At 35.5% G+C, this 17,038-nt stretch overlaps 1 protein-coding gene across 7 annotated transcripts in view; it reads right to left on the bottom strand.

The window, feature by feature from the left end:
- Positions 1-2,592: 2,592 nt before the first annotated feature.
- Positions 2,593-17,038, bottom strand: part of TIAM1 (TIAM Rac1 associated GEF 1) — a 271,388-nt gene continuing 256,942 nt past the window's right edge. For 5 of the 7 annotated variants that reach the window (XM_031959296.1, XM_031959299.1, XM_031959297.1 and 2 more), the window contains 5 exons: positions 15,553-15,611; positions 14,256-14,358; positions 11,427-11,514; positions 9,680-9,852; positions 2,593-4,391 (listed from right to left, as the gene is read on the bottom strand). In XM_031959296.1, the coding sequence (XP_031815156.1) occupies positions 3,922-4,391; positions 9,680-9,852; positions 11,427-11,514; positions 14,256-14,358; positions 15,553-15,611 (893 nt within the window). In that variant the 3' untranslated portion in view covers positions 2,593-3,921. Of the gene's footprint in view, positions 4,392-7,210; positions 7,271-9,679; positions 9,853-11,426; positions 11,515-14,255; positions 14,359-15,552; positions 15,612-17,038 lie in introns of all 7 variants that reach the window. The other 2 variants (XM_031959303.1, XM_031959302.1) reach the window with 2 other exon arrangements.

The raw sequence follows: 17,038 nt of genomic DNA, 5'->3' as shown, positions 1-17,038 counted from the left end.
GCCTCCTTTTAATTAAATGGAAGAAGAGGGCGCTCAGTATCACTGTTCTGGGTTTATCGCAATCTCCTTTTACTCCCTAGCCCCTCTTCTCTTTCTCTTACTGAGAGCCAAATTACCATCTTATCTTGCCTTTCTTTTATTCCCATTTCATGATCAATTCTTCTTAGTTTTAAATATAGTAAGGTTCCTCCCTTAACCTGCCCTCTCTTATCTGCCCCTTCCTCTATTTTTCTTTCGTTTCCATATTGAGCAAACTATTTCTGTATCCAGTTGTGTGTGGATAGTCTTCTCTTCTTTGAATTGGTCAAATTGGTTAAATATAGTAAGGTTCCTCCCTTAACCTGCCCTCCCTTATCTGCCTCTTCCTCTATTTTTCTTGTTTCCATATTGAACAAACTATTTCTGTTTCCAGTTGTATGTAGTCTTCTCTTCTTTGACCAATTCAAATGTCACCCATTCACCCTCCCTTTCTCTTTATTTATATAATCTTCTATTTGTACACCTTAATTATGAGTTTTTCCCATCTTCTTTTCTCTTCTATCCATCCCCCCAAATGTATTCTTCTTCCATTCCCTTTTCAGTCTTAGATTTCTACTATGATCTCTAGTGATATAGAATTATGAAGGGACACAAGTATAATCTATTAGAATATGAAGTTTTTCTTTACTTATGATTGCTTGCTCATGTTTACTTTTTGTTTCACTTATATCTTACCTTTTTAGAATTTTTATTATTTATCCAATTACATTTAATTTTTAAAAACAAATTTCAAATTTTCTATTCTATTTTGGTCTTTTCATCAGAAATAATAAAAAGTTCTCATCCATTTGAGGTCTGTTCTCTTCCCCCATTCCCCCAATAAATAATTATATTCAGTTTTGCTGCTTAAGTTATTATTTATTGTGAGTCTGTAGCTCTTGGAATATTATATTCCAATTTTTCTAATTTCTGTTTTTTTCTTTTTTTTTTTTTAAAGACTGCTATATCTTGAGTGATTCTGATTATGGCTCCTTTGGTAACTAAATATATTTTTACATTACAGCATTTTTTTCTGCCACCTAGAAGCTCTGGATTTTAGAAATGTACTCAGGAGTTTTGTTTGTTTCTTTCCTTAAAAAGATGACTGGTTTATTCTATTTTCATTTTGCTCTCTGATTCTAACCGATCTGAGCAGCTTTATGATTTTTTTTGAAAAATATTATCTATAACCTCTGTCATGGATTTTAGATGATTCTTAAAATTATTTCTCCTTTATCACTTTCCCAGGTCAGTTATTTTTGTTAAGAGATAATCTTGCATTTAATTCTATTTTGGCAATCCTTTGACCTTGTTTTAATATTTCTTGTTGTTTTACATATCTTAAAACATATTGCAGAATAATTCTGCAGTGCTACTGAGGGATTTGGGTAGGGGCTAGAATAGCCTGTAGTACTATTAGTTAATATTTAGATATTACTTAAGCAAAACACTTTACATATATTATCTCCTTCCATCTTCACAATGCCGTGAGGCAGAAGCTATTATCATTCTCAGGATGAGATAATTATTTGTAAAGCTCTTTGCACAGTGCCATGTAACACCATATGCAGAACATAGCCACATATTATGGCATATACACCAGGCACGTGTCAGGTACTTAATTAAGGCTTCTTCTATTCTCCTTGCCTCTTATTTGTTTGACAGATGAGAAAACTGAGACTGAGAGAGGAGAGGAAACATTGCCCAGGTTCACATTATATTAGTAAATGTCTCAGGCAGGTCTTTTTTTTTTTTTTTTTTTTTTTTTAATTCCCTTCTAATACTAAGACATGATGATTTATGTGTTCTTCCCTCAACTAACTTTCCCATCAAGCAAAAATACAACTTGTCCACATATTTTTCAATATTTTATTTTTGACAGGCATTTACAACATTCCATTCATAGACCTAAAAACATAAAAATAGACCTTCTTTCAGCTTATAAAAGAAATATATAAGAACTTTTGACATAGACACGTCATGACAATATGTACAGAGACAATGAAACCCTCTCCAAGCACCAGATTTTGCAGTATTTTAAAACAGGCCATGTTTCACTGGGTACAGTATATAAGGGCTATTAATAAATCTCTACCTCTCTAATTAATTTTAACAACTGAACCAGAGATAATATGGAACAATGAAGTGATACAAAGGGTATAGAAACCATTCTAAATCTTTTAAGAAAACCAGAGAGTATAGCAAAAGTTTAATAGAATATGACTTTCAAAATATTAAGCTCAAGCCCCTGAAAACCCAAAAGGGAAAGGGGGAGTGAGAGTGGAGGTGGGGAGGATATAGGATAGGAAATCAGGTAAGACTAGAAGGGACATAGAAGCTTTACTGTTTTGGAACATTTTCTATTATGTCTTAAAATATAAAGTTATAAATGATTTTGTATAAAATATAATCCCTAAAGCTACTATAAAATTCAGGTTCTTAAGTACCTACTGATGTGTCAAACACCAAATAGATATTTATCCCCAAAAGAAAGTTTTCATATTTGAGCCCTTCTTTGGAAGTGAACATTTGTGAAATGGGATGGTATGGGGTGGAGGAGCTATAAATCCTCTATTTTTTTTTTTTTTTTTTTTTTTTTTTGCTTTCTTTTGAATGAAAAGTGCCATAGCTTCTTCTTATTTGGATCTACTTAAAACATTAGATTTTGATATAGCTACCCTGCTTTGTTGGCATGAAGAAATTGTTAAACACTAGAGACTTGTGAAGAGGTTTTTGGTTTCTAGAGGTTTATTTATAGTCTATCATGAAAGAGAACATCTATGGATAAAGTAATGGGGAAATCAATGTAAGCCATATAGACTTTTTATGGAAATGATCGATTTATTGGTCAAGTTCTCCACCCCACCCCCATCTTGGCTATACTCACCAGACACGTTTAGACTCATTGCTAATTACTAATTCAAATAAATTTCCATCTCAAATATATATATATATATTCAAACATAAAATCTGCTTCTTGGAAAAACAATTATTTCCAAGAAAGAGTTCCAGTTGATCTTTCATGTATAAATATAAAGTCACTATGCCTAACTCTTCATTTAATAGACCTGGAGTTACATTAACACTGTAAAAATCTCAACTATTTGTGCCTTGCACATCAGGTAACATTTTAAAAAAAATAGTGTTTTGTTTTCAAGTGATAAATTTGGATCTCTTTTTTAAAGAGTTTGGCATCTTTATGATTCTATGCAAAACTAGAGCTTCCAGCACTGACATTAAAAAAGACCAGCTACAGACTAAAAACAAAAACAAAAACAAAAAAAGGGGAGGGGGGAAGGAGAACAAAGGCTTATCAAAACATAGATTCTCAAGCCTTCCTCACACATTTCTAAAATACAAATATTCTCTGACATCTAAGAAAGAAAGAAGTAAGAACACTGCAAATTGTACAGAGATATTTTTCAAGGCAAGTTTCCTATCAAGGAGATGAATCTCACAGATTAAAAAAACAAAACCAAAAAACAAAACCAAACTGAAATCCTTTGCTCTCTCTGCTACCACTGAAGCTCATCTGCTGCACATACTTAAATGCCTTCAGTAACCCATTTTCCAGTGCTATATAATGCGCTTTTAAAAAATATATACATATATATATTTTCATTTCTCAGCCCCTGATTATTTGAGAATAAATAAAAGCCCTTGGTAATGTACACAATACAAGACTCCAGCTTATTCTTTTTTTTTTTTTTTTTCAAATTCTAAACTATTCTGTTTCTGTTAAAACTTACGAAGTGATGTGGCTACATGGTTTTGGAACAAGTCAGCCCCCCAAAACCCTGTGTGCAAGTGCGCAATCTAAAGGATAAGTCTTCTCAATAAGTAGGAAGGTGGGGGAGAAGGGGGAGAGAAACTTATGAATACTATCTAAAGGGGGAATGACATTTAGATTTCCGTGTTCAGTTTCCTGGTGGGGACGAAGTCTTCCCGCCTAACCCAGATGACTTCCTCACCGGCGTTCTCCAGACCGCCATTGATGCCAGACAAAGCCGCTTGCTTCTTGAGCTGGGTCATCCTGGAGGCGTGACTATCCATGGCTTGTGGGCTTCTTCCCTGCTGGCTGAGAGAGGCAGCCTGGAGCTGCTCCTGAAGGTCTCTCTCCACTGGGGACCCCTTCATGGATTTGCAGTATTCATCATCATCACTAAGGATGTCCGTCTCCTTGATGTCATCTTGCTCCTCATACTGAGCAAGATCAAACTGTTCCTCTACCCAGCGGTCAGTGTCCCTGCCGCTGGACGGGTGCTGGGACTCTGCCTTAGGGCTGCTTGTGGAGACGGCATCGGAATCAATGGTAAACCTGTTTCGGGCCAGACGCCTCCTCCTTCTCCCAAGAGATTTACTTGGGGCTGACACTGTACACACACAAAACAGATATAAAAATAAAACTCCCATATGTTTTACATGAAATGAAATTCCAGAAAATATGTCCATACAGACGACATTCCCCTAACAACTTAATCATTATGTGCAGTGAATTCACATTTATCTTGGTCTCAGGAGGAGAATTTAAAGCGTTTAAAGGGAGTATTTAAAATGTTTAAGGGGAGATAATGGCAATGGGTAGAAGGGTGAGGAGAAAGAGACTTAAATTCCCTTAAAGAGAATTTTCTTTTACTTGTATCTGTCCACTTAAATGTGAGTTGTAAGCAAGTGATGCTTGCTGCCATTTCTCTTAGGCTGAGTATGCTTCTGATTGATCATGCCCTTATGCCTAAGTAGAAAGTCGGAGCCTCCCTCTCGCTCCTCTATCCCCCCATTAACAGTAAAATAGTTTTTTTTTTTCCCCCTGAGGCAATTGGGGTTAAGTGACTTGCTCAGGGTCACACAGCTAGGAAGAATTAAATGCCTGAGATCACATTTGAACTCAGGTCCTCTTGACTTCAGGGCTGGTGCTCTATCCACTTTGCCACCCAGCTGCCCAAAATAGGTAAAATCTTAATATTTTCTTCATGAATCAAGACCTTAAGACAGTGGCCATGAGTTGCAGAAACTCTTTAAAGGGACCTAGAAAATTTTCTGTACCAAATAGACAAAAGCATCAATTTACCTCTTTAAGATTCTCAGAAATCCTGAGCCAAGAATTCAGAATTTTTAAAAAAAATTTCTCTATCCATCAATTCATCCATCCAGACCGGTTTTTCCAATCTGCCCAATACAAAGGCTTCTCATGGGCCTGATCCTACTACTGATCAGTGCAGGAACTCCAGTCTGCTGTTTTCAACCTGGCCTAGTTCACCCCTCCTTAGGCAGCCAGGTAGCCTCCTGCTCCTAGAGGGGAGTCATATTGGTACCAGATTTGGTGCTGATACCCAAATGGCTTAATTTCCTTTAACTCTGAATTTTAAATTCAAGGACAACTTCAACTTCCCTGGCAACAGGGATCATAGGCACGGTCTTTATACCTTGCCTAAAATGTCTTTTGAAGTTCATTAAAGAATTGTTTTTAATTTTTATATTTTTTGGGGGGGAAGGAGAAACAAAACTAAGACTGATCAAAGAAATTAATCTTCCCAATCACCACAATATCTTCTTTTTGAAAGAATTGGATTAAACTTAGCTTTGGAGCTCAGGAAACCTGAACACTGACTACAACATAAAACAGCTCTTACAGGTATCATATCTGGCCTTGCACCTTTTTACTTTCTTCTATAATGTGGACAAGTTAACAAAGACTGAGTCATTGTAAGAAATAAATCATAAATTATTGCAAAGCACTTTTGTAAACAAAGTACTAAATAAGAAAAAGGGAAATTCTAGGAATTACTGACTTACAAACATACAAAGTGCTATTCACACAGCAATATTATTGTTTTTCCTTTTCCTCTAGTAATAAAATTGCCACATTAAAGACAAGACAATGAAATGTTACGATACAGGAGTTCTAATAGAATCTAATAGTTCTAATACAGGGAACTTCCTTGACTGACACATAAAGTACCATAGTTGAAGCAGGTTCTGAGTCAGTTTTAACTCAATAATGGATCATCCTGTAGACAGAGCTGTAATTAGGAATTTCTGTACCTGCTGTGTCAGTACAGTGCTAAGGAAGGTCTGGTAGGAGAGGGGTATAAAAAGGACGGGGTGAGGTACAAAGAAGCTCACTCATTAAGGGTAGACACCTTGGGGGGAAGTGAGGGTAGAGAGGAAGTCGGCTCCTACTTTACTCTTCCAAACAAGGTACTAAACTCAGTCTGTTACCATGTTCTTGAAGGATTGAAAATGCTGCTAATGACCTTAGATATTTCAGCACTCTGGAACAATACTCTAGCTGCCTTATCTTAGTTATTATTCTGACTGAAGTCAATTAAATAAAGTAGATTATTATTAGACTTTCTTGATGATGAGTCAAAGTATTTTGTTTTCATCTTTAGACAAAGTAGAATCAAAGAGAGAAATTACTTTCATTTAATGACAGCACAAATTGAAGCATGAACTTTTACCTGCTAATAATTCCATTGAAGAACTTAAAGCCATTTTGGGTGAGTGTCTCCCACTTTTTCAGAAAAATATTTTTTGATTTAAAATTCTCTTTTTCTAATATTAGGAAAGAATGTTTAATATTGTACTGACTTAGCTAAATAGCATATGTCTGATTACAGATAAATGTTCCCAAAAGGAGAAAGATAAATATGCTTTTAACAATGAGTCAGTGAATTATGTATTTGCCCTAATCCAACAGAAGGTGAGAATCCTCTGGATGTTCACAATGATACAAAATTTGAGTTCTTTAAAACTGGCTGAAGAAATCTTACAAGGAACCCCCTAATGAGTTCCCTAAAGACCAAAAATGCTTACTTTCAATGAGCTTGAGTTCAATGAAATACAAATATGTAAAATACAAAAAAGGGCTGAATACAAATGAATATAAATGGCTGAATTCATATTTATCAAATATTCCTGAACAGAGAAGGTACAGCTGGGAAATTTTCAAGTTACTATCTTGTTACAAGAAGACAAAGAAAAGAAGAAGTGAACCCTGCTAACATAAGGGCCCCAGGGAACAACAACATAATGGACAGTATATTAGGACTCACAAGATTCCTTATAGACATCATAGCAGGGCATATACAGAAGTAGGCATTTTATAAATACTTATTCATTCACTGAAATCTATCTAATGGAAAAATTATTTTTATAACTTAAAAAACAGAGAATTATTTCTAAGCATTACCTAAGCTTTCTCTTTCAGGGTCTTCACCCAGTCACAGGACACTGTGCCTCTTAGACATAGCTGAAGGAAAGGAGGAAGATGATGGAGGAAAGGTCACATAGTGTAAGACAATCTCAGATTGCCTCCAAAGGAGGAGGAAATGAAACTATCTGGATATGTTTAATGAAAAATTCTGCCTTTTCTGGAAATATATCACAGCAGTGCTCCCAAAAAGGAGTAACTGCTTTAGTACTACTACTTTCTCAAACTCTTGGTGAATGAATATTAAGTTTATACCATGGGAACAAATCCACTTTTCCCCTTTTCTATATCAGGACAAATCTTTCTCAAATTAAAAGACTCTCCTCCAGAAAGTCTCTCCCATGGAAATATTAAAATAATACAAGATTCACCGAAAGACAGAACAGAGATGACTTCTTCAATGACCCTCTGATTAGTAAAAATCAAATGAAGCTTAAGGGAGAGGTAAATTTGCGTTTGCTACTGCAATGGAGATGGTGGTGGTCAGCACAGAATAGATCAAATAGAAGAGGGTTTTTTTTAAAGAGAGATCCCCAGACGCTCCTGTTTGCAAAATCGCTTTGATTATATCAAGTCTTGGAATATTACAGAGCCTCCTGAGCAAAATCCTTAAGGATCCAAAAACAATTTGGTCTAACTACCATAATGACAAAAACAGTTTGGTCTAACCATTGAATGGGAAAAATCAAGGGGAAAAAGAATACCTGTTGTCCAGATTATATCAGAGAGCCCCAAAACCAAATCTATCTGTACAGATATCTTGGACACATACTGAAAATAAATAATGGTTTGTAGTTGTTGTCATTGTCCAGTTTTGTCTGACTCTTCCTGACCCCACATTTAGGGTTTGTTTTTTGGTAAAGATACTGGAGTGATTTGCCATTTCCTTCTCCAACTCATTTTACAGATGAAGAAATTGAGGCAAAACGGATAAAGTGACTTATCCAGAGTCTCACAGCTAGTAAGTATCTGAAACCAATTTGAACTTGGCTCTTCCTGACTCCAGGTCTAGCACTCCATCCACTGTACCACCTTGCTGCCTCTGGAGAAAGAAAGGGAATCTTTCTCATTTATTTATTTATTTATTTTTCTTTTTGCTGAGGCAATTGGAGTTAAGTGACTTGCACAGGGTCACATAGCTAGGATATATTAAGTGTCTGAGGCCGGATTTTAAGTCAAGTCCTCTTGACTCCAGGGCTGGAGCTCATCTACGATATATTGAGCTGCCCAGGGAATCTGCTTTAACAATTTAATAGGAAAAGTATAGAAACTGTGCAGTGCTTTTAATGACTCCAAGCCACTTCCTGAAATTAATCCTTCAGGTTCATTTTTTTTTAACAGCAATATTCTTCCAGAGAGGCAGCAAAATATAGTGAAAGGCTGAGAAATCAGGAAGAACTGTATTTGAGTCCTACCTTTAACATACACTGTGTGACCATTTGGAAGTCACTTAATTTCTCAGTGTCTAAGCAATTCTAGGAGACTATAACTTAGAAAAGAGTTGTCAATCTGCATCAGTAGAGAAAATTTCCAAATAGGGATTCCCCCATACAGCCCAGGAGCAAAAAAATAAATAAAAATCTCTCAAGATGCTCTATGGCTTTGAGTCACGAACAACAACATAAATGTAGAGGCAATGGTGTGCAAAGCTACAATATACTAGCAATGGAAAATGGCCGAGGAGAAGCTAGTGTAAAGGACGTTCTCAAAGGGACAGGGGATTCCATATGGAGATGAGCCAAGCATGGAGCTGGATCCAGGGATGCCTGAAGGAGGGTCTGTGTTCTCCATAATCTCAGGAGCTGCCAAGAAAGATCCCAAGCACTGATAGGACTTTCCAGGTAGGACATCCATGAGGATGTGCACAAGAATGACCATTTTGGAAAAGTTGATAATTTTTCACACCAAAAGGAGCCTCCACTGCAGTGAGATCCCACCTCCATCAAAGCATTGAATAGAAAGAAGTCATCTCAGGCAGAAGGATGAGAAAAGAAGGAAGCAAACTCTCCTGATATTTTAACTGGCCACAAGATCAGAAATGATAACATGAATAAGTGAATTGTTAAGTCACTGAACTACCACGTGTCCAGAGAAAAGCACAGCCGTTATGCTCTATAACCAATGCCAACCAGCATGCAAAGCAGCCACCTTCATTCGGATGGAGTGATTAAGCCTATTCCGCTGAGAGGATGTGATTGTCATCAGCTCAGGAGGGACATGAGAGAGCTCTCAAGTCAAAAGGAGGAGAGCAGCAAAAGAAGCAGAAGAAAAAAGGAACAAATTGATGACAGTAGAAATGAAAGAGACAGAGGGGAAATCGCCGCCAAGGAAAGTCAAAGCGCCAGCCTTCGCCCCATACAAGGCAACACCTCCATCTTGCTCAGCAAGCTGGGTCCTACAACAGATTTGGGATGACAGGAATCTTTAAAATCTGTATCCCTACAGTACCTGCCCTGCTCATAGCTGGCCTTGCACCTTTAAGGGTGTATAGTCTTTTTCCTCCAAAAGGGACATATTGCTGGGATGAGGGCAGACTTTCTGTTTTGAGGAGTTGTCGTCTGTGTTTATCACGTAAGATTGATTGCACAGCCTTCAGAAAATCTTTTCCACTTTCTGGGGAGCTAAAAAAAAAAAAAAAAAAAAAAAAAAAGAAAACAAAAGAAAAAAAAGAAGATTCAAATAAGATAAAAGGCAGAGCTACTTAAAATGTATCCAGGGGCAGCAGGATAGAGCACCAGCCCTGAAGTCAGGTGGACCCAAATTCAAATCTGGCCTCAGACACTTAACACTTCCTAGCTGTGTGACCCTGGGCAAGTCACTTTAATCGCCTCAGCCCTCCCCCCCCCAAAAAAAAAACTATAGTTTTTAAATCGTGACTTGCCCAGGAAGTATTAAGTGTACTTTGATTTGAACTCAGGTCCTCCTGACTTTAGGGCTAGTGCTCTAACCACTGTACCTCCTAGTTGCTCCTAAAAACTACAATTTTTATGCTGCACTAACACATTTGTAAATATATATCCCTTTTCCCACACTACTTGAAATCCATCTATTTTGACTTCCAGGGCATATTAATTCATGCCTAGTGGCTTAAAAGCAGATTGATTTTGTACAGCAAAAAATAATCAACCTCTGCTCATTATAAATTCTTTAGAATTCATCATCTTCAAACCCTTTCTCAAATTTAAACTATATCATCTTAGCAGGTCTGAAGAACAACTCCAAAATTCGTTTTTGACAAATGAATTTTTCCCAATGGAGATCCTTGACCAGCTTCACAATAAACCTTTTTTTTTAAATTTAAATAAAATGTTTCACATTAAAAGCTAACACATGAATTGTTCTTTGCAACTTGCAATTTTTTTTCTATTCTAAAAATGACTTAATTTGCAAGTTTTTATTTAACATTAAAGCCCCTGACCCTTTAAATGGACATTATATTTATTGAATAATTTAAATTCTTTCTTAGTACACACAGAATGGGTATAGTCAAATTTGGGACACACGGGTGATTCACAAGTCCAGACTATGACTTCAGCACAGATTCATAATGTCACCTTGGATCACTGTTATCTATATTCAACACTCTCCTTTGTTCCCTTTCTCCCCCTTGTTCCAACTCTCCAACTCTCAAGGATGCTATAAATGACAAATATGAATAAACTGATTTTTCTAACAAGAGAAGTACAGGATTTCTTATTGCCATAATATTATGACACATTATAGATATAAATAAAGTAACAGTTTTTATATTGAATATTACATATACATAAAAATTTACATTGAAAGCTAAAGCAGTAACCATTTTTATAGTGAGAGTCTGTTGAATATTAATCACATCTGCTGTGTTGATTTTTTAAAAATCTAATCTAAACACTGCAGGAGTTTAAATTGTACATTTTGTAGATATAAGAAATAGTTTTTTGTTTGTTTGTTTGTTTTGCTGAGGCAATTGGGGTTAAGTGACTTGCCCAAGCTCACAGCCAGGAAGTGTTAAGTGTCAGAGGCCAGATTTGAATTCAGGTGCTCCTGACTTCAGAGCTGGTGCTCTATCCAATGTGCCATCTAACTGTCCCATAAGTAATAGCTTTTATTAATGAATACATAAGGGGCATCAATGACCCAAAAACTCCTTTATAGGAGCAAGCCATATAGGAGCTCTTCCTTCTGTATATACAGTTCATGTATGAACATTTACCTGCAACAGAGGTGGAATGACCTCTCTGGTCTCCCTTCAGATTCTGATTTAACATGGACAATCTCACAAACTGAATTAGCTTCTGCATCTAGGTAAATTGGGAACAATACAGAGCAAGAATGAGTTAATTTACATTTCTTTTATTTTTTGCTATTCCTTTTAAATACATAATAAAATTATCATATGAATTTATTTTTTCTCCCCCTCCCTCCTAGTTGGTTTATCATTAGACACAAACATTTCAAAACTAATGGAAAAACATTGATTTTTTTTTTTTACAAAAATGTTTTTTATACTTTAGTATGTAAAACTCCTTAAATTCAATTGAATCCCCCAATCCTGAGAGACAAATGTTTCTTCTTGGAAGCTTGTAAAAAGCTGTTGGAGAGAGGAAGAGGAAGAGAGACTTTGTAGATCAATCATTAGGTTATTGCAAAAGTTTAGGTGGGAGATGATGAGAGCCTGAACTAAGGTACTAGCAATGTCAAAAGAGAGAAGGAGATATGAGAGATGTTGCAAAAATAGAATCAATGGCCTCGGGAAAAGTTTGGATGTGGGGGATGACAAACTGTTATGAGTTGAGAATATAAACTAAATATTGAGCCTGGGTGACTGGGAGGATGGTGGTACAGTAAAAAGAAAAATTAGGAAGAAGGTTTAGAAGAAAAAATGAGTTTAGTTTTGGACACCTTGAATTTAAGATCTTTATGAAATATCCCATTCAAGATGTCTAACAGGCAGTTGGAGATGTCAGACTGTAAGCTAGAAGAAAGATTTAATTCTTTTGGTCATGTCTGATTCTTTGTGATCCCAATGGAAAAAGATTAGAGCCTGATAAAATATATTTAAGAATAATCAGCATAGAGATAATTGAATCCTGGGATTCATGAGATCACTGGACAAAATATCTAGATCTGGGAATTAAGAGATCAACTTGTTAATTTTGAAGAGAGCAGTTTCAGTGGAATTGTAATGTCAGAAACCAGACAATAAAGAATTAAGAAAGAGTGAAAGGAAAGAAAATGGAAGCACCCATTAGGGGTGGCCTTTTCCAAAAGTCTGGACACAAAGGGTGTCTAAATTAATTGGGTGATAATTATGGATCGAATGAACCCCAAAGGAGTAATAGAAGAAAAGCATGGAAGTGGTAATGGAGTGCAAGGAGTATTCCAACTCTTCCATCATGACCAGTGAGTTGGGTGTATAAGTAAAAAATGCAAAAAAGGGTAGCCAAGGAAGCTGTGTTCATGAGGAGGAAGCCAGATCTCAATGAATGAAAGAAGAAAGAAATGGTGAGAAAGGAAAATGTTTAAGATGAAAGCATGTTTATCACATATAAAGCAGACATGCCAGAGACCAGAGTGGAAGGTTAAATCTTGAATGAACTATTAAGGGGAATTGTCAGGATGAGAGAATGGTAATAAGGGTGTAGGCAGTAGGTGGGGAGGGGAGTGCAGAATCTTTAGAATGGGGAAGTTAAGCTGAGCTGGACATACTGGACATTACTGAGGGTTATCATTGTCCCCTGGAAGCCAGGCAGGCCATTAGATGATCTAGTAGTGAAGAGCAAGCAGTGAGCTGATATTTCTTCTTCATTTTGGATGAAGAATCTCATATATACTATTTTTCTTTTTTTTCTTTGTTGTTCTTTTTTGTTTTGTTTTAGAATCTCATATGCTTTTTTGGTTTTTCTCTCAGTTGTGGCTGTTCTTTTCTGGTTTTGTTATAGAATCTTATACAATATTTTCCCCCTTAGTTACAAGTAAACAAAACTTTTTAACTTTTTTTTTTTAATTTGAGTTCCAAATTCTTTCCTTCCCTCCTACAGATGCAATTCAATAAAGCTTATATATTACAGTCATGCAAAACATTTCCACAATAGCCACGTTACAAAAGAAAACAAACCAACCCCCCACCCCCCAAATGATAAAGTTTTAAAAAGTATGCAAAGCTGGGATCTTGTCATCTTTTTTTTTTTTTTTAATGTAATCTATTTTATTTATTTAATGATTCAGTTATCCTATTCATTCTTTTTTTTTTTAATTTTTTTTTTTTTTTGGCAAGGCAAATGGGGTTAAGTGACTTACCCAGAGTCACATAGCTAGGAAGTGTTAAATGTCTGAGGCTGAATTTGAATTCAGATCTTCTTGACTCCAGGACTGGTGCTTTATCTACTGAACCATCTAAGTGCCCCAGGAATTTAGATCTTAATGTGGATTGCGGCACATTAGGGATTTGGTGGCCAAAGAATGAAGTTTTGGGAATAGAGCACTACAGTAGGTACTTTTATGTTCTTTCCAGTAGTAATGGTAAAACTGATTTGGTTATTATTTTCAAAGCAAGAATCAGAGATAAAAAAAGATCTGTATGAAGGGGTAGATGTACAGAAACATGGGTGAGGTAGGTACGAAGAGGAAAAATTACAAGATGCTCAAGTAGGCCCTGGTTTTCTGGTGAGTGGTTAGATGGGGTGTGAAGTATGGTTTCTGATCAGTGGGATTAATTAATTCAGATAAATTTTTACTCTCTTATTATTTTTATTTTTTTATTATTAATTGTTATATATATATGAAATTTCATGTGTCTCTGGACTCTACACTATATGACTATGCCATATACTAGGCTGCCTCAAACTGATTTATCAATATTACTTATTAATTATAATTACTAATTATTAACTCCTCCATGGTGAATAGCTCTTATCTCTGAAGGCTTGATTTGAACTCAGAAAGACTGATTTTCCTGACTTCAGACCCAACTTTATCCACTGTACCACCTAGCTGCCCACCAAGAGTACTAAATGTACATAATATAATATAATGACTTTACCTGCACTTGTCAAAGCTCGAATCTGAAGAGCTTCAGTAGGAATCATGTGACGAAACCGGAATGGGTCCCATTCCTCATAAATTGAAAGCCTGTGAGATCCTACCTGTATGAATAATGGAAAATACTTTAGTCAAGAATAACATATTCTACATGGTAAGTGAGTATTGTATTTTGTAGTATATATGAGTATCAAATGAGATAATATGAGCAAAGTGCTTTGTAAATCTTAAAAGTTTTATACAAATAGGAGCTAAAATTATTACTAATAGACCAATTATTATAAAAATTAACAAAGCTATGGTGCATTAAAGTTTACAAAGCACTTTTGCCACAACAAGCTCTAAGACAAAAACCCTAGTTTACCCCTGAGGTAACTGAATCTTAGAGAAGCTGACTTTCATCTAGTAAACTAGTAAGAGATGGAGCTGCAAGACAAAGGAATGTTACTTTTAACTTCATATGACTCCGTACTCCACATTATAAAACCTCAAACCTAATATTAATGGGGAAAAAAAGTAGTATATGCAGGGTTTCACAGAGAGTGACAGAATGTCACAGGAAGGTCATTAGGAAATAAGAGCCTTCTCTATTTTACTTAAAACCTTAACTTAATACTTAACACTCAACCTTTTCTTGAAGAACTCTAGTGAAGGGAAAGCCAAGCAATCCACTCTTTCTTTAAACAACTCTGCTCATTAGCAAGTTTTTTTAAAATCAAGCTTAAATTTGCTTCTTTGAAAGTTTAAGCTTTGCCTTTTATGATCAAACAAAACACCTAATTTCTCTCCTGTAAATGCATTTGAAATACTTGCATTCTGCTAGTGTTACTTCCTAATTCTTTCTTGACAAAATAACTCTATTTCTCTAACCATCTTGATAACCCTCTTCTGTTGATCAGTGTTCCCTCCTTCCTAAAATGTGACAATGAGAACTAAGAATAATATCCTAGATATGGAAGCAGGAGCTGGTTGATGAGCAATATGGAATATGCAAAAAATGCTGCTAACAGGAAAACAGAGGAAATGATAAATAGTTTTTTAAAGGAAGAGAAAAATAGGAGGTAGGGGGAAAAGAGAAAAGGAGTTAAAGAGATACTATTAATTGCTTTCAGGTTGTTGGCTCACAGTAACTATTTATTATATCTTAAGTGGAAGTCTATTTTAAAATAATAAACCTCAAAAAAAAAAAGCCAATGCCCACAAATACCTGGGATCTATTCTCTGAAAGAAAATCATAAAACTCTAAAACAAGCATGCCTATAGAACATGTAGAAAGAAATCACAAAAACAAATCTTACAAGTTTCTTCTTTTGTTTGGAACCATCTTTATATACAAGGACCACGGCCATTTTGAACACTAAAAAAAAAAAAAAAAAGTCAGGTTTTTGTTTTTGTTTTTTAGCATCTTTTCCTTTTAACCTTCTATTCATCTAGTATGTCCAAGAAAAAGCATCTTTCTGAGATAAAACGTTTCCAGGATCAATTTAAGTATAGAAAGCCATGGTTGACTTAGGTGGAAAACAACTTTCTCTAGAAATATATATCTAAATTGTGTCACTTTTAAAAAATTTGAGTTCCAAATTCTCTCCTTCCCTTCACTCTCAGTTCATGTTTACAACTTCAATCGTCACATATATAATTTAAGAAGTATGAATGAAGCAGGTGTACCTAGAATAACTGAATATTAGAGTTTGACTAGAAACCAGTAAGCACAACCTTCTCAACTTTATTTAAAAACATTTTTCAAACTGGTAAATTGCCTTTTAACACACTTTTTAAAGTTAAAAATTAAATTCTTCAATATTTAATCTATCCAGTAAAGATGCTTAGAATGAGTGGTTTTGATCAAAGTTTTCATGACACATACATAAAGTTACCTACTTAAAGTTACCTACTAATAGAATGATAATTTCTGTGTTTATACTTCTTTTGGATCTGCTTTATTTATGTTCATCCTTCTCATTTTTAGAGATAAGGAAACAGAAGCCCAAAAGAATGGTGAAATAACTTGCCTAAAGTCAAAAGAAATGGAATGAAACAAGATATGAAACCAGATGTCTTAATACTAAGTCCAGTGCTAATGAATCATGTAGTTCTTGTTGTTTTTCAACTTACTCCACAGTAAGTAAATAAATGGCATATAGGTAGGTCATTGGTTCATTCAATGAAATTTAAATATCAATTTCTATTTTTTAAAATAAAATTTAATCTTAAACAATTTTTATATGACCTTCATTTTCCAAAATATTCCACCCTCACTCCCCCTCCCCACATATCTAAGACAGCCCTTATAAAAAAAAAGACTTTTTAAATTCATAAAAATATATCTTTTTTTTTTTTTTTTTTTTTGGCTGAGGCACTTGGGAGTTAAGTGACTTTGCCCAGGGTCACACAGCTAGGAAGAGTTAAGTGTCTGAGGCCAGATTTGATCCTCCTGACTTCAGAGCTCCACTGCACCACCTAGCTGCCCCCAAAATATAACTTTTTAAAAGGCAGATTATAAAATCTCAAGGGCAGGGAACACGTCTTGACACATTGTGACTGCCTTCTTATCCAACTTGATTTTGAGTACATTCTGTTTCAGTAAAAGGGACTCATTAATTATCCCAAGCAGTCCAGGCCACTAAGCCCCACAGGAGAAAATTCTAAGACATTTCCAGGTCTAAGTAAAATACATTTTTAACTAGTTGACCTTGCTATATAATTAACTGGGAAATTTAATTTGATATTTAGGAGCGTTTCATTGAAATAGTAGAAAGACTAACTCAGATAATTAATTTTGTT

Source organism: Sarcophilus harrisii, chromosome 3 (genome assembly GCF_902635505.1).
Source record: "Sarcophilus harrisii chromosome 3, mSarHar1.11, whole genome shotgun sequence".
In the NCBI taxonomy this organism is placed as follows: Eukaryota; Metazoa; Chordata; class Mammalia; order Dasyuromorphia; family Dasyuridae; genus Sarcophilus; species Sarcophilus harrisii.
This window is presented reverse-complemented; position numbering and strand designations above follow the sequence as displayed.